Source organism: Halichoerus grypus, chromosome 4 (assembly GCF_964656455.1).
Source record: "Halichoerus grypus chromosome 4, mHalGry1.hap1.1, whole genome shotgun sequence".
Taxonomy (NCBI): domain Eukaryota; kingdom Metazoa; phylum Chordata; class Mammalia; order Carnivora; family Phocidae; genus Halichoerus; species Halichoerus grypus.
Genome location: NC_135715.1, coordinates 143,374,496 through 143,395,430, shown reverse-complemented (window position 1 = coordinate 143,395,430; position 20,935 = coordinate 143,374,496). Strand labels below are relative to the sequence as shown.

Genomic DNA, 20,935 nt, shown 5'->3' with positions numbered 1-20,935 from the left:
GATCTCATGAGGTCTCTCCCTGTTCTATCATTCTTTCCCTATTGGTGCCAGCAAAATAAACTTCATATGCTTATTTCAAGGAATTTGGCTAGCTAGCAATGATAGGCTTTCTAATTATAGGCTTATTCAACTGGGGAAATAACTATAGAATGTTTATTTCAGAGTATTGCTAGAATCATTATTCCGAAAGGTTTAAATGAGGAGGACTCAAATGCCCATATCCAGGACAAACAACTCAAATGAAGTCATTAGGCTTTGGACCAAACATTTGGACCATTTGATAACTTAAGTGATAAGTCTAGGTTCTGGTTTTCCTTGTACTCAATTCCTTCCCCAACTCCCGACAGGTAAATCTGTTACTGCCTGTAGCCAAAGGATAAAAATTCCTTTCTAATCTACTTTCATAGGTAGGAGATGGACCAAAAGTTCTATTTGGTCCTTAATTGAAGTTTTCCATTTTACTAAAAGATAAGAAAGAAGCACCCTACCTTTATTTCTGAAGTCTCTAGGAACAACTTTAGCTTCTTATTATATTAAAATACAGCATTCAAAATAATATGTGGCATCTTCTTGACATTCCAGAGGCATACTTGAAATAAATGATGCCAACAGTAGCTAAAAATGGTGAAGGAAATTACAGAAGTATTTGACTATCATCCAAAAGATTCCAACAGAGGAAAATTTCCCTCCACCCACAAGCATCTTCAGGCTTCGTACCAAAGAATGCTAAAGATTTTAACTGGCTGGCAAAATACATAGCAGGTGGCAAAATATTTTTGACGTGGTAGCTGAACAGTTTCTTTCTTTCTTTCTTTCTTTCTTTCTTTCTTTCTTTCTTTCTTTCTTTCTTTCTCTCTCTCTCTCTCTCATACTTGACTATATTATAAGCAAAGATAGTAATTAGAAAACAACAAAAAAATCAGGAATAGTTTATATATGATAGAATCCATTCCATTTGAAAACAACAAATTTCTTAAATCTTTCATAGCAAATAGAAACTCTTCCATCCTCAAACATTTGATTCTCTGGTCACGCCTTGTGCCTTCCTGCCCTGTTGAAATACATGAACAACCCTTCATGCATATTCTTATGAATCAACATGAAATTTGACAACACTTTCCCTTCCTCATTTCAGATAGGACTCATTGCTCTTGGTGTAATCCCCATGGACTAGAGTACTTTAGAGTACTAGAGGACTTTAAAGTAAGGAAACAAAAGAAGCACCTTTAATTCAAGCTGGTTTACCCAGAGAATTCTAATAGTTATTATTCACTGACTTCTTAAGTACAGCATTATAAAGCTGACTGTTTGAAGTGTCCTCTCTTCATCTTTCCCCAGGGAAACTGCTGTAGAAAAGCTGGAGAGGTAACCTGCCTGATAAGTCTTAGACTTGAAGTTTATCAGCAGTTCTACTAAAACCATCCATTCTCTCTAGGATGCTATTGGATTTTAGCTTTGGGAGCATTTTATTTTTCTTCCAAGATTTTGGATCATCTTCCCTCCAGATCCTTCTGACTTTGTATACAAAAAGTAATAGATCTGAGCTATTTCTTAAAAGTCTTTCTAATTTAAAACTTGACCCTTTCTCTGCTGAGGGATAACCATCACCCCACCTCCCAGTCTCTCTCAGAAACGGCTGCAGAGCACAATTCACTTCAGAAATCTTAAGTCAACTAGAAAACCTGTGGTCTTTCAAACAATATTTAAATAAGAAGGAAAAAAGAATATGGCACTCTAAGTAAAATTCTACTTACCCTTACTTGAAAATAGGAAAAAGTAAATAAAAAGCTGAGGCCCCTTTACTTTTCCAAATCTTACAAACATCTAGTCCCAAGAGAAACTGTTTCTTGGTTTAGAAGATGAGAAGAATTGAAGTTAAACAATGATCTTTTTTTCCATTAAAAAAAAAAAAAAGGCCAGCAGAGGCAAATGTTCTGTTGGACAAATTATTTCAGCAGATGTTCATTGTCCCAGGGAGAAAACAGTCTCTATTTTACAGCTTAGCACTTGCAAATTTAGAAACTTAAATATTTTTAACTTGAAATGGTCCATGTGGCATGAGTGAGATGTAAATATTAAAATCATTTATATAAGTAAGTGGTTACTTTCTAACATGAACACCTACAGAATGCTGAGGACTGTTGCTAGGTCAAGATATAATGATGCAACGACTATTGCCCATCTGTGCTTTTCAAGCTTCTGTAAGTTGTTATTCCCATTTACAATGGCACCTGGGAAGAATATTAACATTTATATAACATTTATATCATGTACCAGGCACTCATAATTATCATGTAGGGTAAAAATACTAGTAGTGTGCCTATTTTAAAATGTGTAAACTAAGGCTTGCTAAGATTAGGTAACTTAGGTAAGTCATAAGAAGTGGTGGCTCTAGCATGCAAATGTAGGCAGTGTGACTCTGGGACAGGGGTCATCAAACCTTTTCTCTAAAGGGCCAGGTAATAAATAAATATTTTAGGCTTTCCAAGCCATAAAGGCCATTGCAACAATTCAGCTCTGTCTTTGCAGAACAAAAGCAGCCTAAGACAATATGTAAATGGGCGAGAGTGGTTTGTTCCCCCCAAAATTTTATTTGTAATCACTGAAATTTGAATTTCATATAATTTTCATGAGTCACAAAGTATTATCCTGCTTTTAATTTTTATCAACTGTTTAAAAGTGTTAAAACAGTTCTTACCCCATGGGCAGTACAAAAACACATAGCAGGCTGGATTTGGCCCACAGATTAGTTTGTCAACCCCTGCTCAAGGCTCTTACTGATTATACTATTTTTTTAATTGTGTCTTTTTATAATTTTTTTAACAGCTAATGGAACTGCATTTACATTCTAGCATTATCAAATTATGGCAGACCTATAAAAGTGTCAATTTCATATGTTTCAACATAACATTTATAACTGTCTATTGCTGTCAGAAGTAACACTAATTAGCATTATGAAAGTACAGGCTAGTGACTAGGGGAATATTATATAAACAAGCATCAGATGGGTAGCACACTAGACGATCTTTAAAATTCCTTTAGAATCTTTTCTATGAAATGAACTAGGACAGTCTAGGACTGACTGAAGTGATCAAGAAAGGGGAACGCTTACTGTTATGTAATTGCTCTGTGACAAGTACTAAACTGTGTTATCTCATTTGGTTTCCATAATGACACTGTGAGATCAGTATTTTTACTCAATTCACAGTTGAGGCCGTCTAGGTTCTTGGAGACTAAGTAACTTGCCTGCATCAGACCACTGATAGATGGCAAAGCCTGTCCTTGAACAAAGAAGAAAAGACTCCTCTTTGTTTTGCTCACACAACAAAGGCAATTTCACTGCCATCTGTCAGTACCACTAAGACTTTTAAGATAAAATTCAGTTTTTTCCTCAAGTTCATTGCTAGAAAACCAGTTATAAGCCATAGTATTGGAATTTCTCTCATTTTTTAGTAAACTCCAGAAAATACACTTACATAATTTAAAAACACTTTTTGTAGCCCCATCTATATTGTTTCTTCAGAATTTCTTACACAAATAACTCCTTAGTTGGGTAAGATCTCAATTTATATTTAAATGAAAGAGAAGAGGAAGGAGAAATCACAGCTTTTGATAAACATAATTTTTTAAAGATTTATTTGTTTATTAGAGAGAGACAGAGAGCATGAGCAGGCGGAGGGGCAGAGGGAGAGAGAGAGAATCCTCAAGCAGACTTCCCTCTGAGCTCTGGGGGGACCTGAGGAACCCGGAATCATGACCTGAGCCAAAATCAAGAGTCAGACACTTAAAGGACTGAGGCACCCAGTCACCTCAGTAAATATCTTAATAGGTTAAATGATTACTTAAAAACTGATAGGTTTACAAAGTCTGAGAATTTTATTTTATTTTAAGATTTTATTTATTTATTTGACAGAGAGAGACACAGCGAGAGAGGGAACACTAGCAGCCGGAGTGGGAGAGGGAGAAGCAGGCTTCCCACCGAGCAGGGAGCCTGATGTGGGGTTCGATCCCAGGACCCTGGGACCATGACCTGAGCCGAAGGCAGACGCTTAACGACTGAGCCACCCAGGTGCCCCCAAATTCTGAGAATTTTAGAGCATCAAATCCTTTTTTTCACATTTTCACATATTAGTATAACTTTTTAAGTCCTGCATATCCTAAGAAAATTTTGCACACACTAAGAAAATAAGCATTAGGGAGGGAAAGAAACTATAAAGTAAAATCAAAAGAAATATTGAGATCAGAATATTAACAATGTATTACATTGCTTCATTTATGCTTCTCATTCCCTATCTAAAGAAGAAACCAATAATTTCATCAATGACCACTGAGGAATAAACTATAAAACAGGTAAGGAATTCTAAAGGATTCACCAGAAGAAAAAAATTATTCCAAGTCATATTTATACTGGAAAGGTACATTACTGCTCTTTTTCTTTTCTCCTGTTTTTCTTTTTCTTTTCTTTTCTTTCCTTTAACCATTTTTCTTGGCATAGCAAATAAAATAAACTTCAAGTGTGACTGGCCTCTCCTCTCACAATTTTCCATCTTTATTTTTATGTCTTTTCCCCCTAAATGCCAGATTGACTGTTCTCATTAACATTATTTCAACTCATCAAATATTCTATTTTCCTTCATTCAAAATTTACTTCAAAGTCAGTGTTCTATGGAATGTACACCAAGCAAGTTAAAAATAGAGATATTTGCCAGAAAGTGAAGTTCAGAAATTAATGAAAAGGTTCTTGGCAGTTTCCAAGAAACAGGGTTTACATGCAAAAAAAAAAAAAAGTATGAACGTTCACAACCATTTATGATGCACCAGATTCTGCTGCTGTTTTTCTGTTTTTTAGTATAGAACAGACCAAGATCAAAGATGGTTGAAGGAAAAGGGATTTGAGATCTTCGGATCCACTGTAACATAAGTACAAAAGTAGGGTTGGTATCGTATTCACTACTGAATTTCCAACATAAAACTGTTTCTGGAACAAGATAGGTACTGAGTAAATATCTATAGAATGAATGGATGTTTGTTGAAGAGTGACTTTGGACACAAAATCAGGAACACAGCAAGTAAACAGAAGATATTGTCTTGCCTTAATGAATCCTTCCTTATCCATGAGTAGAAGCAATGAGGGAAATACTCTACAAGTAATTAAAACATAGCACTGGTCAGTAATGTGGATAGAACACGGGCTTAACAATAATGTGGCCATTGTCATTTTGGTACTGGTCATAAGTAAGGAAAAGAAAAGTGGACAATCCAGTCAGATCATGATTCCTACGCTTTACACAGGCAGAGTTCAGAAAGTTCAATTAAAAATTAAGTGTCATCCTATAGGCCAATATGATAAATAAAATGAAAAGGCACATGGGATTTCAGGACATTCTGAAAACAAAAATTCTAACCTGTAATCATGCATTTAGCTACAATAAGGTAGGTGAGACCTGTAAAGCAGGGCTTCTCAATCTCAGCATTATTGACATTTGGAATCCCATACTTCTTTGCTGTAGGGAGTGTCCTGTGCATTTTAGGATGTTTAGCAGCATCCTTGTCCTCTATCCACTAGATCCTGAGTACCTTACTCACTTTGTTGCAGTGACCAAAAAATATCTTCAGACATTGCCAAATTGAGAACTGCTCAAAAGGAAGGAAAAGAGGCAGCATTCTCAGGTTTTAGAAATATTTCTAAGCAAAAAAAGAAACTTGTAAGAGTTGTTCAAAATCATATCATTACAGTTGAGAAGTTAAAAATCTCAGTTTTAACAAAAACTTTAAGGACAAAAGAAAGGAATATTCCTAGTGCCTTATGAGAAGAAGGTAAAATTTGGTGCTGATTATGTATAAACAATAGGACAATTAAAATTACTAAAATATTTTGCATGTGTCTTCTTCATTCTGAAAACAATTTTCTAATATTATAAAGAGACCATTTTTAGGTAAGAAGAGAATAAGAAAGCACTTTACTACTTTATGTATTATTCTGAATTTGTGAAGTTAAGGCAAATTTCGTATCAAGTGTATGGGAAAATTAGTAATCAAAAGCACAATGTGTTTAGGAATTCTTGAAATGATGTTTAACAGTAGTACCATGAAATAAATAATCCCAGTTTTCAAAAAATAAAAAAAAAAGTAGTGTGTTTTTTTTTTAAAGATTTTATTTATTTATTTGACAGAGACACAGCAAGAGAGGGAACACAAGCAGGGGGAGCGGGAAAGGGAGAAGCAGGCTTCCCGCAGAGCAGGGAGCCCGATGAGGGGCTCGATGCGGGGCTCGATCCCAGGACTCTGGGATCATGACCTGAGCTGAAGGCAGACACTTAACGACTGAGCCAACCAGGCGCCCCAAAAAGTAGTGTTAAAGAAATTGATAAGCTGATTAATAAAGATCCCTGAAATATTTCTAGAATGAAAGAAATGTTAAGTGCCTGCAGTAGAAGAAATGACTGCCAAAAACTTTCTTGAGTTCATTATAAATGAGATATGTCAAATTAATCTCATACTTGACCAGGTTTCTTGAATTGTACATCAGGGTAATGCTAGAAATACAGTGTATCATGACTGTCATGAAGTGCGTCAAATAGTCTTAGGCTGTATATATTCTTGTGGACAAACTAGAAGAGCATGGCTGGTTGCTAATACCATTTATTTCCCCTACACCGTCAGCTAGCCATTCTCCCCACCTTCACACCTTCATCCAAAGCTTTTGGGAATCTCTAGGAGTCCAAAAAATAAAGTTTCAAGGCCATTAGATTCACTAGTCAATAAATGCCCTTAAATGCCTATCATTTTGTGGTATTTCAGTCACTGATCTATAAACTACCATTGAATTCAGTGTCTTCTCAATTTAAGGTTGAATAAAATTTTATAGACTGATTTCTGTCCCAACCTAGATAAACATTATTTTTTTGCAAAACTCTTAATCCACAGAGAAGTAATCAACATCAGTTAATATTTGCTCAATTTTAAAAATACCATTCAGAAATAAAGTCAAGATTTTTTGTTATACTGTCAAATGTTTTCTTTACAGTTACTTTATTAATATCACAATCACTCTGTTATACTGACAAATGGTGTGCTAAATGTGGGAAGAAATCTGCCTATAAGATACTGTATCAGTCTGACTTTTGCTCCACTCCACCCATCCCACATAATCACCTGTCATCTTGCGTCAATAATTGCAAAAAAAGACTGAGGAAAACTTTACCAGTACAGATTTTTTAAGCACCATGGCACCAGTAATATCAAAAGTATATTTTCAGGGCACAGAGCACTATTTGACAAGGCAAAGAAAGGAATGTAAACTAGAACAGAATTGTTTAATTACATCTTACCTGAAAACAAATGCAGTTCCAACAAAAAATGGTAATAAATCACACCAAGTATACATAACTGCAAACTATGCATTTATTTAAAGGGCTGCTTCAATTTCATTACTATATAAATTAAAAAATAGAGTGTAATGAAAATTTGTGATAGCTGATAATACAGTGACTCTTTATTTTAATTAAAAAAAATATATAGGAATTCAAGAAAGGAGACTCCATTTTGGCAAGTTAAAAATAAATGGATGGATTGTATGTCTTATTTAACGATCACTTCATCGACATTATTCCACATAATAATTTCATTGCCAGAGTATTGGTTTGTTTGTGGAAAACCCAAATCATATTATCAGGTAAAGGCATGCTGCAATGATTTCTTTCCAGCATCAACTAGGGTTCATTTTACACAGGTCATATTTATACTCAGGTGTCTTCAAACTCTGAACAAATGGAAACTTACTTAATGAGACAACAGATATTTGATCTGACTTGTATCCATTTTGATGATCTTCCTTGTAAAGGAAATATATTCCCAGGAAACACAGAACCATGGGAGAGATGAAAGAAAGGATTAATAACAGTGCTCAACTTTGCAAATTTGCCAATCAACTTGTTTTCAATGTATAGTTCCACATGAACTCTGAGGTTTTAAGTGTAAGCTCATGGGATGGCAGATTCAACCTAACTCTGTGAAAGTATGAATGGGAGGATGATTTGACCCAAGAAACTGGACTCCCAGAGTCCTTTTCCAGCACTTGTCCCACATTATTACCCAGTGTGAGCACTATATTGGTGAGCCTGGGAGCAAGTGACTTTGAATCAAGAAATGTGATCTTCCTTCCTGAGGAAGAAGGGTGACTTTTTTGTTTGTAGCAAGCCTATTAGTAGTAGGATTAAGTACAAAGACTCCGATTTTATCTTCATCTTTAAGACAAAATTATGAAGAAAATAGCCAATAGAAAGGGATAATGAAAATATATGTGGTTTTAAGAGACAAGTAACCACGTTATGAATAAAATCAACAAGTCTTCCTTTTAAGTTAACAAATATAAAACCCATTCTCAGTTGGAACAAGTCAATAAGATTTGAAATCTTTTCTCCAAACAAATAATGATACTCGCTGCCATAGCAATGATTTTAATACTTCAACCCTAAACACACTCACAACTTCTTGGTTTACATGGATTTACTACTCTGAAATCAAGAAGAAACCAACTTGGGAGCCAGTCTCACAGCTGTCTATTATTACCTCTACCTTTTTTTTTCTCAGAAACTTCAGCTGGAAGAAGATCAACTTAGCATGATTTTACATGAAACTATCCCAAGTATCAAAAATCATCATTTTAGATCCACTCATTCACTCAACATAAAAGCATTTAAATGATTTAGGAAAAGTGAAGCATTAGGAAGAAGGTAGCACTTTCAAATCCAAATCTTACCTGGTCAATTGAAATGGAACAACACCCCTGAAAGCCTTCTTGATTTGTGCTCCTCTCCTCAAGGGACAACTAAATGACGGCAGCCTATATTCTTAAACCCTCAAAGAAAAATCAGGAAGCTTGATCTGTGCACATAATGGCCTGCATAATGTAAGAAAGCACCGTTTCTTGGCAACTAGAAAACAATCCTTTTCAATTAACTCGCAGCAATTGGCCCACATTTGTTGTTAAACACAGAGTAAAGAAAATGTTTTAAAAACTCAAAAGAACTTGGTAATAGCTCCACCAAGAAAGTCGGATCAGTTTGTTCATTTTGAAAAGCATTTTTAATTAATTGACTGCCCATTCCAATTGCCTTACTCTTTCCTAAGACCTTTCATTGACATACCTGTCTCACTTCCTTGTTGCATATTGTTTACTTAAAACCCCAATCCTGAATAGTTGCATCTGCTATTGCAGTGAAAACCGGAAAGATAGTTCTAGCAAAGCAGTGGCATGTAATGTTATCCTGCTCTTGTTCATCTTGTATACCATATTTACTTTCTAAAGTAAAGAAAGTTTTCTTCTCTGCCAGCTTCAGTGTAGTCCTGGATGTTCATTAGGATACATAATTCAAAGCAGTTGTATGTTATATTCTCTTAGCTGTTAAAGACCACCTCCAGCAGGCATAAATTTTAGGTGATATATAAGAAGTGCAGCTGGGCTAGATTGATTTTGTGCTACAGTAACTGTTTTGAAGGGGCTCATATATACTTATGAGAATTTGGACAATCTTCTTAGGGCACTGTGCATTCTTACCTATGTATTGGGAATTTCATGTATCAGAAGGAATCCATATATGGGACCCCTATGTAAGAATGTCTGTTCAGAAAAGCAAGTGCTTAAGTGGCTCAGTTGATTAAGCGTCCAACTCTTGATTTCCACCCAGGTTATGATCTCAGGGTCTTGAGATTGAGCCCCGTGTTGGGCTCCGCACTGGGCATGGATCTGCTTAAGATTCTCTTTCCCTTGCTCTCTGCCCCTCCCCTCCTAAAAAAAAGGCAAGTGGTGAGGAAAATACAAGTTATACACGAATAATTTTTGCTGTTAAACTTTACCATTAGAAATAGCAAAGGTTTAACTATCTGTATGATTCTATTTCCCAAATGAGAAGATAGCTAAAGATGGATAATTTCTATATCCAACCAAAGCCAAATTGCTTGAATTTTGTCTTTATCCCTCCCCTTCACTTTGCCGGGATTGACCAAGAGTATATATTATAGTGTTTAACTTCAACAGCTCTTTTATTTTCTTTTTTCTCCTTTTATCATCCAAATCTCTCTAAAAGGTGTCTACCTTATCTTGCTATCATTAACAGGCAATTCTTTTTAGGTATTATTTTTAAACTATATCCTTTGGGAGGCATTATCTTTGCATAAAGCACTTTTCTGTTGGTGGGAATTTGAGGCAGTGTTGTATACTGTTGAAGGTGATGTATTTAGGCAGAACTTCTGGCACCTTCAAATCATACTCTTGACAGCTGTGTTCACTTTCTATGGATAGAATGGGCTGGGATAATTTTACAAGTGTTTCTTCAGCTTTAGTACTAACTCTTCCCCTTGCTAGCTCTATGACCTTTGGCAGATTTGTTAAACATTTTGTGTCTCAGTTCTCTTTTCTGTCAAATGAATTTAATAACATTTACATAGTAGAATTGTTGTGAGGATTGACCAAGATTACATATGTAAAGCTTCTTAAAACAGTGGCCAGAAGATGGTAAGTGCTCAAAGGTTAGTTATGTTATTAACATCCTTGTTATTAGTATTCATGAACTAAATAATTTCCAAGGTCTTTTTCAAAGTTAGGAGTTCAAAAATCCTATATAATTCTTATGTAAAAATCTGAAATAATGTAAAAAAAGGTTCTTGAGGCATTTAATATAAAACTATTTTTTCCCTTTTTAATAGATCAATCCTCATTTACTATCTAATATTTAGAACTGTTGTATGCCCTTTCACTAATAAAAGAAAACACACATTTATTTAAAAAGTGAGATGTTTCTTTACCTTTATGAAAAATGCACTCATATTAAATACATTGACTTAGTTTAGCCATAGGCATAGAGAAACAGAAATTCTGAAGAATTTTTCAAGACATTTTATTACATGCAATACAATTATTAAAAGATTCACAAGCCTTTCCTTTATATTCCTAAAATGTATGGACCATTTGCTTCAGTGTTTGACATTCCTTTGGATGTATTTTTAGCCAGCAGCTGCAAATACTAATATTTGAGAGGAAATATATGCTTTTGAGTATTTGCTGTAAACACAGTCCTGCCAGAGTGGGCCATAAAGACTCCACCTGATCCTCTCCAGTTTGAAAGGCAAGTTTAACCTGAGGTAAATCTCGTCTGCAGCTCCCTCAATCAAAATCCCTTGCCCTCTCTCTGCTAGGAAAAAAGTCAAAATTAGTTAAGAGGCCAAATGAACCAGTTTTCCTCAGAGGGATTAGATTCAGCTACTCAGGTAGGTATTTACTATTATCTGCTCTGTACATGACAGTGCAACCCTTGTTTTTTATTTCTTTTTACTTTTATTTCTTGTTTTTTATAGTCTTGTTTGCCTCAGTATCTTGAAATAGCAAATTTTGGCACAGGGGAGATTAACCTATGAAATCTGCAAAAAAAACAAAAACAAAAACAAAACAAAAAAACCCTTAAAAGGACAATGTTTGTCTAAAAGTGCTGAACTTGAGATTGTAACAGAAATACTCTGTAAAATATCAGTCTGGTGTCTCTCTTCACAGAAGATTACGTGTAATATAAAAGCAGTGCTGAGGGGCGCCTGGGTAGCTTAGTTGGTTGAGCGTCTGCCTTCGGCTTAGGTCATGATTCCCAGAGTCCTGGGATTGAGCCCCAGATCGGGCTCCCTGCTCAGTGGAGAGCCTGCTTCTCCCTCCCCCCTCTGCCTGCCATTCTGCCTACTTGTGCTCTCTCTCTCTGTCGAATAAATAAATAAAATATTAAAAAAAAAAAAGCGGTGCTGCATACTCTAGTGGGAAATGTGAATTCTTCATCACAAATTCTATGACGGTCTAACTCACAGAGTAAATTTCCTTCCATAACTCTGAAAAAGTCCTCAAAGTTCAGTCCTACCAGCACAAAAGCATTGCATAGCATGATATATGGCATTTATTAGTAACTTTTGGGTACCCCTATTTCTAATTCAAGTATAATGCTGAAAAATGATTTACATGAGAAACATCAGCATTTAAATAAAAATAAAGTCAGCGCTGTTCCACAAAAATATGTAGAAGTCATAGATAATCCTTCCACAAATTATCAGTTTGCAAACAAGACATCAAGTCTCATCCGACACAAATTGATGAGGACTGTGCAAAACAATTCTTTTTTTTAAATTTTTTATTGTTATGTTAATCACCATACATTACATCATTAGTTTTTTTTATTTAAATTTTTTATTGTTACGTTAATCCCCATACATTACATCATTAGTTTTAGATATAGTGTTCCATGATTCATTGTTTGTGCATAACACCCAGTGCTCCATGCAGAATGTGCCCTCCTCAATACCCATCACCAGGCTAACCCATCCTCCCACCCCCCTCCCCTCTAGAACCCTCAGTTTGTTTTTCAGAGTCCATCGTCTCTCATGGTTCCTCTCCCCCTCTGATTTCCCCCCTTCATTCTTCCCCTCCTGCTATCTTCTTCTTTTTTTTTTCTTAACATATAATGTATTATTTGTTTCAGAGGTACAGATCTGTGTGTGCAAAACAATTCTTATGGATAGTATTTAATGATGAAATATTTTACAAAATAAAATATTTTATAAGCATTGACTAAAAATAGGAATAAAATTTCAGCAGATTACAGTCAGTCATAATATAATAGAGGCAAACCAAATATTTCAGAGTTCTCATTTTTGGAACAAGGGAAAAAACATCAGGTATAAGAAATTGCTTGGATGTCTATCAAAAGAGTGCTGTTCCTATAATCTAGAATTTTAATATGCAAGCCTCACAGTAAGAAACAACTGACCTTGGGAAACTTGTTAAACTTGCAGATTCTTTGGCCCCAAAGCCAGAGACACTCAGACATACTGATTGAATGTCTTCAGTAAGGCCAAGGAATCTGTATTTCAGGAAGTGTGTCCCCTTCCCCCTTCTCCCTGCACTGAAGCTGGTGAGTTTAAGGCCATTGTTGAGAACTACCCATCCAGAGAAACACAAGTTGGCTGGGTTTCTGCTTCTCTGACAGAGGGAACATTTGGATAACTGAAAGAGGAGGAAGGTGGCCCAAGGGAAGAAATGTGATTGGTCATGAGAAAGAGTAGAGAGAGCTCAGTTTCCCGGGGCCAGAGAAAAGGATGGAGAAGGGTGGTGAATGAATCTTGAGAGACAAAGAGAAGATGTAGATATACCTTTAATGGTGTCCTATTTCATACTTGTCATGCCATTTAATGTAATGACGTGAAAGCCGGCATCCATAAAATAGGCTATCAATCAGACTGGCCCCTCTTATGTCTCATTTCTTACTATTCCCTTAGCTGACTCCTCTTGGCCTGCTAACTGTTCCTTAAAACACGGTGTCTTCCTCTACTTCCTTCACATCTTTCCTTAAATGTCATCTTCTCAAGAGTCCTTTTCTGACCATGCTACCTAAAACCACGCTCACTGCCCAACCTCACTGACACTCCCTTTTCTCTTCCTGTCTTAGTTTTCCCTTTATCATTTGTTACTGTGTTCATATTGTTCATTTTCTCCCCCCCCCCGACTGTACACTCTCTGATGGCAGGGATTTTGACCTGTTTTGTGTACTGGTATATGCCCAGCATCTAGAATGGTACCTGGAAGACTGTAAGTAGTACTACACAGGATTAAAGAGGTTCCCTATTAAAAGGAAAAGGATTTTATTCAGAGCTAGAAGTAGAGAAAAAGTTTATTTTAAATATTTGATTTTTTAAAAATTCCTCTGTTTTCTTCTAGGAAAAAGAAAAAATAAGAAAGAACTGAAGTATGGGAATCTTCTCAAATGTTTCACTGCTTGAAGGTATATTTGTTTTCCATTCTTTCACAAAAATAAGCATGGGTAGTTACTGTTTAACTCTATCAAAAGCTAATAATTGTGTCACTTTGGCCTTGGGGAAATGAAAAACAGGAAACACTTTATTGAGGTGCATAGATTCATAAGTAATATTTTAAAAGGTTATCTGAAGGTTGTTTTTGAACAGAACTGTGTTAAGGTAAAATAAAAATATATATTTTTGAAAAGGCATTAAAAAAACTAGAAAGTTGGCCATTGATACTCTGTCTCTTAACAGACATGGCTAAACCTGAGTATTATTTTTTGAACAGAACCATTACAGAAATGAGCTTAAGCAATGGAAATTATTATTCCAATTAATAATGGCAAGATTACTGCACTTTATTGCAGAATGTGTTTCTTCCAAATGACCTGACATATGAAGATTGAGGATAGGAATGACCTCACCAATTCACCTGAAAAGGGAGAAAAGGCCTTGTCCACCTAAAATCTTTCCTTCACTCCTTCCCCAACTCTTGTTCCTTAGAAAAGTCCTCTTTTATTTGTATATCACACTGGACTCTCCTCCCATTAATAACATGAAAATACCTCTCAGTTATTTGCAGTGACGCTGTAATGGCCTGGTGGCTTTTCAACTGCTTTACCTAGTGGACAGCTGAGTCCTGTTCAAGGGACATACCTCTAACATTGGGTACATGGAAGTACCAGGCCAGCTGCAGAAGTATGGTTGAAATCAAAATCCCAGGGGGAACAGGAAGTGGGAAATGTTTGTGACTTTCTGTTTCTGTACAGAAGACTAGTGAGTTTCAAAGTGATATACATTTCCATATATTTCCTGACATTTCATTCCTGTCCCATTCCCATATCTTCAATATTCAAAATCTCTTCATCAGATAAGTTAACATTAATAAATAACCATCACATCCATATGGTGTCTCCAACAGGGTTCTCTATGTCCCTTTCAAAATAGTCTCTCCCTCTGTCTTTCTCCCTGTCTTTGTTTCTTTCCCCCATCGCTCTCCGCCTCCTTCCCTGCTCTCTCTCTCTCTCTCTCTCACACACACACACACACACACACACACACACACACACACACGATACTTACTAAGAGTGTGTGTTTACTCTTATCTAACTTGTTAACTGTGCATCTACTCTGTGCCAAGCACTGGTGAGTAAAATACATATGTTATCTCATTTAACCATTAAACCAACCCTAGAAGGTGAATAATTTTATCTTCAATGTTACAGATATGGAAAACGAGCCACAGAGAGGGTAAGTAAATTTCCCAGTCACATTTATTAGTCAGAGAAGCTAAAACCAGAGCAGACTGACACCAAAATCTATACATTTAACCAACACATTCTATGTCCTCTCCTCAGCCTCCTGCCATGTCCAACAAGTGAGTGTACTTGAAAAGTCTCTGACCTTTGTGGGTTGAATAAATAATAACATAAAATGAAATGCCTGGCAGATCTATTGCTTGTGGTCCTCAGAATGGATTTCTTTAGTGTAATTAATTTTTTTTTTTTTTGCTATTTATAAAACACCATGAAGTACTTTTAAAGACAAAAGAAGCAGACATTTTCCTGCAGTCTTATGTAATGATGAGCAATTTAGACCTAATCCTTTTAGCCCAGAGATGGCAGACTGACACTCTAAACAAAACTCATTGTGTTCTTTTGTGCTGACATAATAAGGTATTTAAAGGATGAAATTCTGGCTGGCAGATGGATTTCTTGGCATCACTATACATGCATCACAGAAATTATTTTGTTTCAGAGGATTCAAACAAGATACTTGACATTTCTCAGAAGATATTTCCACTTGTAAATATGATAACTTGTTAGGTGGTGGTGTCAGTGGACAATAACAAAGGTTTTTAAGGCTTGTGTCCTGTTTATAATTTTGTGTGATGTGTAAAAAGTGAATTTATTGAAACTCATTCTAACTCAGAGTCTAGGTATTTGGTCTTGGTATATACTATTCCTATAGCTCCCTTCATCCACACGTGGGATTTCTCTGTATCCCGTGGCACAATATATGGAAACACTCTACTACATACCCAAACTAGCAGGGAATAGAGAACATTCAGCTGTATATCTTTGTGGCTGGAGTTGTTCCCTGGAATTGAGTACCTGAAGAGCATCCATAGTTCTCTCAGATCACTTCCTTTCCATATGTTACTTGAGGCTGCTACAGGTTATCATAATGCCACATATTCTTGGAGTACGGGAACTTGATTGTCATTAAAAAATTCATATAAAAGCTCTGGTTATGTAGGAATCTCCCTTGGGCCTAGAATAATCAAAAAATGAAAAGGGCCAAGAGAAGAACATAAGGGTCAGCCTTTTGCTTTTAGACAAGTGACTGCTTATATCACATAGTGGTGTCTCCTCTTCTTAAAGATCTCAGGGGTGGAGCCCTCACATGGTGCCTCACTAGTGTTAGCATAAACACAGAACTTCTTTTCTTTTCCTACCAAAATTCATTATTTCAGCAAACCCTCAAGGAGTATCCCCTAGGTATCTGGTATTATCATAAAGGCTGGTGATACAAGAGAAAGCAAGACAGCAAGGCCCCTTTGGTGGGTTTTAAAAAATGGCTGCAAAATTCTTAGATACTCCTCATATTGAGGGATGAGTATACATTCCCTTACTTTGAATGTGGGTGGGTTTGTAACTACTTTGACTATAGAGTAAGGAGAAATGATGTTATGTGATTTCTGAGACCAGGTCATAAAAAGGTGATACATCTTTTACCTTGCTCATGAGAACACTTATACTTGGGGTCCTGAGTTATCATTTAAGAAGTCCAACTACCCAAAGCTACCAAGGTGTGAGGAAGCCAAGCCATATGTACATGCCCCAGCTGACAATCAAGCTGAGCTCCCAGCTGACAGCTGGCTTCAACTGCCAGACATGAGAATGAGCGTTCTTGGACCTTCAGCCCAGTTGAGCCTTCATATGACCAATATAGTTCTGGACCACATTTGACAACGACTACATGGGTGGCTCCAGGTAGGATCTGCCCAGCTGAGCTCTTCTGAAAATTACTGTCAGAAAAAATCATGAAAAAAACGAAATGAATGTAAGTTTTATATGGATTTGCTATCTATCAAGAGTAACAGATTTTGTTAACTGGACATGGGTGTTACCAGGACCAGTGAGCCTCAAAATGGCCATCAGTGAAGGCTTGAAGGAGGGTGAGTGGAATGGTATTGGGGGCTAGAAGATAGAAGATCTTTGATATATAGTGATAGAAAGTTTGGGAAAACTGTCACCTGCAGAAATAGAGAAATGTATCTAGTGAACTAATTGATCTGGCTAGGGCTATTTCTATGCTAAATGTTGAAAGTGACAACTAATTTCTTTCAGCTGCATATCATAAGATAAAGAGATATGAGCTAAAGTAGAAACTACTCCATTTTTAAGAAGAATGTAGGACAAATAAAAATGGCCCTTGATTTGCTAGTTTCAAAATAAAATATTTCTCATCCCTATTTTCTCCCTGAAGAAGACTCTCAAAAGTAAGAAAGAGCCTCTGGGGAAAGATCAAATCCAGGGTGCTGTCAAGAAATGTCTTAGAATAAACATGAAGCAAAATGTGTGGCTGTAAAACCCTTTCTTTTTTTTTTTTTAAGATTTTATTTATTTATTTGACAGAATGAGAGAGCAGGAGAGCACTAGCAGTGGAAGCAGCAGAGGGAGAGGGAGAAGCAAGCCCCCCACCGAGCAGGGAGCCCGATGTGGGACTCAATCCCAGGACCCGGGGATCATGACCTGAGCTGAAGGCAGACGCTTAACGACTGAGCCACCCAGGTGCCCCTGTAAAACCCATTCTTAAGAATTGAAATATTTAATTGGGGCGCCTGGGTGGCTCAGTCGTTAAGTGTCTGCCTTCAGCTCAGGTCATGATCCCCGGGTCCTGGGATCGAGCCCCATATCGGGCTCCCTGCTCAGCTGGAAGCTTGCTTCTCCCTCTCCCACTGCTTGTGTTCCCTCTCTCGCTGTCTCTCTCTCTGTCAAATAAATAAATAAAATCTTAAAAAAAAAAAGAATTGAAATATTTAAGGTGATTTCTCATAGACCTTTTCAAAAAGTCTACAGATCTTCAGGATATCCCTCCTAGGCCCTCTATTTTCAATTAACTCTTTCAATAGCTCTTCTAAGAATCTTAAAGGAATAGGTCCCCCATAGCCTCACAAGGAACCCAAGGTAGAGATCCACTCTGAGGTCAACTTTCCAGTTTTTGTTTAGGGACACACTGTTCAAGATTGAATATTTTAAGCAAAAATCAAGGTATCAAATCATTATATAAGCCAAAATCATGCCAAGTTACAGGTGAGGGATTTTTTTTTAGAGGTTTACCTCAACAGACTCTAAAATATAACTTTTTTTTCTAGCAGGAAGTGTGTATGTGGCCATTGGGCTTTTGCCTCTTACCAAGCTCTCTTTGTTGAGTCCCTCAGATGTAGGACATCCACTCTTGAAGCAGGCGTCAGGCATACGTTGGAATCCCCACTAGACGTGGCTAACCTGTTAACCATACACTAGATACATTCTCAGGCAGTCCAATTTCAGGGAACGACAGAAGGATTTTGAGTTTGAAGAGAGCATGCTGTGTTGCAGTAGCGGCAGGTTTCAGAGGCGGAGATGTGAAGATTAAAAGGAAGTTTACGGACTTGGCATTAGGAGGTACATATGATCTCAGTCCTGCCAGAGCTTCACATCTGTGACGAAACACTTGACAGCATCAAACAGTGCACTTGATCATGGGGAGAGTTGCTGGGACTCGCACATCCACTTCCCCACCGTGCACCAACAGGAAGGACAAGAGTTCTCTGGAAATGTGTTAATAAGAGAGTCTTTTGCAATGAGCCGTATGACAAGGTGTTATTGAACAGTTTGGAAAACTGGATTCAGTTAAAGCATGTTATTACAAGAGCAACATACAGCAAGGCCTTATTAGAGAAGCTTTAGAGTTCATGGGAGATCTAAATTCTCCTTGTTAGCAAAGCTTTATTCAAGAAGAGGAGAAAGAGAGGTGACAGATGTTGTCTTTATGGAACCCAACCAAATAGCAGAGTTGAAATGGAGGCCTTAGTTGAGACTTGGGGAGTTGCAGTTGATGGTGCTGGTTTACCAGCCTTCCTAGTAAATCGGCTTCCCTGCAAGTAAGGTCCCACAAAATGGTTTCCAACCTCCAGCCCTGGTCTGAAATTCAGAAAAAAAAAATGTGAAGCCTGGTGAGAGACTGTGTCCATTAATTTAGTTTTAGTGTATGACATCTGAGTTCAGAGAGAACAGCTAGGACCATCCAAGTACAAACTACCTTTAACTTAGAAGCTACCCATTTATATGGTACTTATTCAATGCATAAGGTTGCCAAAAAGGAAAGTATCTTCCTCCCATTTTTTGAAAAAAATTGGTTATAGAAAAGATGGGTATTTTTTAGCAAACAACAGTTGCCATGGGAAACTTTCCTTAGCCATATAGAAATTAAGATCAGAAAACAAGGAAGAACCAAGGAGACGAGTCGTCCCTGCAAGCAAAATTGCCCAATAGATATTCTGGCTCCTTCTTGTAGGAGGCAAGGATCATGCATGCAGGGGCTGAAAAGAAGAGAAGCTGATGCTTTTCCCTGTATGTAGGAGTCCTTAACCTAGAAGTAAGCCTTGATCCTGAGTGGAAAAGATGATAGAAGACACTAGTGAGAATTTTTTTTTTCAGGCCCATATTTTATAATGCTACAATCTGCTAGCTAGGGACAACTACATAGCCCCGAGAAGGCCACATGCCAGAGAGATGTCGGCTGATGCAGGGAGACCCAGCTCGATTAGGCTGGGCCAGTGGCAGTACTGTCATGGGTGACCAGCACTGTGGAGGTGAATGTGAGAAACTTTCCCCATATCCCAGTGACAGGGCAGAGCCAGAAATAAATACCCCGAGTGCCAGTTCAAATCCTCAAAGAGAAAAAGTTATTTGGGCTCAAAGGAGGAGTTGGAGGCTCGGACATTTCAAATAAATTCAGTCTTGTTTTCTTTCCCATAACTTAAGAAGATTTTTATGGAAGGTGAGCAAGAGGCTGACTTTTCCCTCTCAGGGATGCCCTATAGGATGCTGCCGTGCACTACTTAGATGCCCTTGTTGGCTGGAATCTGGATGCTGATGGCTCACAGCTGCGTCCTCCTTCAGGCATTGTCCTTGGCTCACGGAAGCTGCCTCGCCCAAGGTTATGCCTTCTTCCTGTGACACAGCACACATCCAGTGTCTGGGCAATGCAGGATACAAGGGCTTATCCCCCTGGCCTTGATTCAGGACATATCTGAAGGGCCACTCCACCTTCAGAGATCCTCATGGGATTCACTGAGGCTGTGAGGCTGTTCTTGTGATTACCTCACAGGTCAGCTTCTCTTCTCATGTGTCTTGGATTAGTACTAATTCCCTTAACAAATTAATTTAAATACTGGGTCCTAGCTTGATGTTAAAACACTTTACTAGATTCTGTGAAAATCAAAATTATGATCTGGCCTCTGCCTTCAAGGAGATTTTAACATATAGAAATGATAAATAACTACAAAATATAATACAAGGCTGTGTGGCCTGAGTATAAGGTGCCAAGGCATTCATTCATCAAAGCGTCAGCACCTGCTGTGTGCTTTGTGCAGCAGTATGAAGATAGGTAAAATAGGCCCTGTTATTAAGGAATTCAGTGTGCTCGGGGGAGGGAAAATCTATTCTTGACAGGAGTTTCTTCACTGAGTCTCAATTTGTTTGTTTGTTTAAGTCCCCACTAATGTCCAAAAAGAATTTGAGTTGGAGCATAAAAAGTAATTAAGTATTTCATGGAGGGTTGGGGTGTGATGGAGTGGGAGGAAAATTCCAGGTTGAAGTAATAACATGAAGGCAATAAATGGGAGACCAATTGCTCACCGTGGTTTCTGATAGGGTCTTCAAAGTGTAGCCGTTAAAAGAATGTTTACCCGGCAAATGGAATCCGAAGCTGGGAGAGGCTTGAAGACAAAGGTAAGGAATTATGGCTTTGTTTTGTATAAAGCATAAAGATTTTTTCTAGTTTATCTCCTATATTTATTTATAAATTCATTGTCTATCTCACAGTGTCACATCCT

At 37.4% G+C, this 20,935-nt stretch overlaps 1 protein-coding gene across 7 annotated transcripts in view; it reads left to right on the top strand.

Moving 5' to 3' along the window:
- Positions 1–20,935, top strand: part of LOC118527162 (uncharacterized) — a 77,713-nt gene that overhangs the window by 41,743 nt on the left and 15,035 nt on the right. For 3 of the 7 annotated variants that reach the window (XR_013447249.1, XR_013447248.1, XM_078071065.1), the window contains 3 exons: positions 13,748–13,811; positions 15,054–15,078; positions 20,754–20,831. Coding sequence is in view for 4 of the 7 variants with exons in the window: in XM_078071065.1 (XP_077927191.1) it covers positions 20,781–20,831 (51 nt within the window). In the remaining 3 variants the exon portion in view is untranslated. Of the gene's footprint in view, positions 1–13,747; positions 13,812–15,053; positions 15,079–18,380; positions 18,501–20,753; positions 20,832–20,935 lie in introns of those variants that run through there. The other 4 variants (XR_013447247.1, XM_078071064.1, XM_078071067.1 and 1 more) reach the window with 2 other exon arrangements.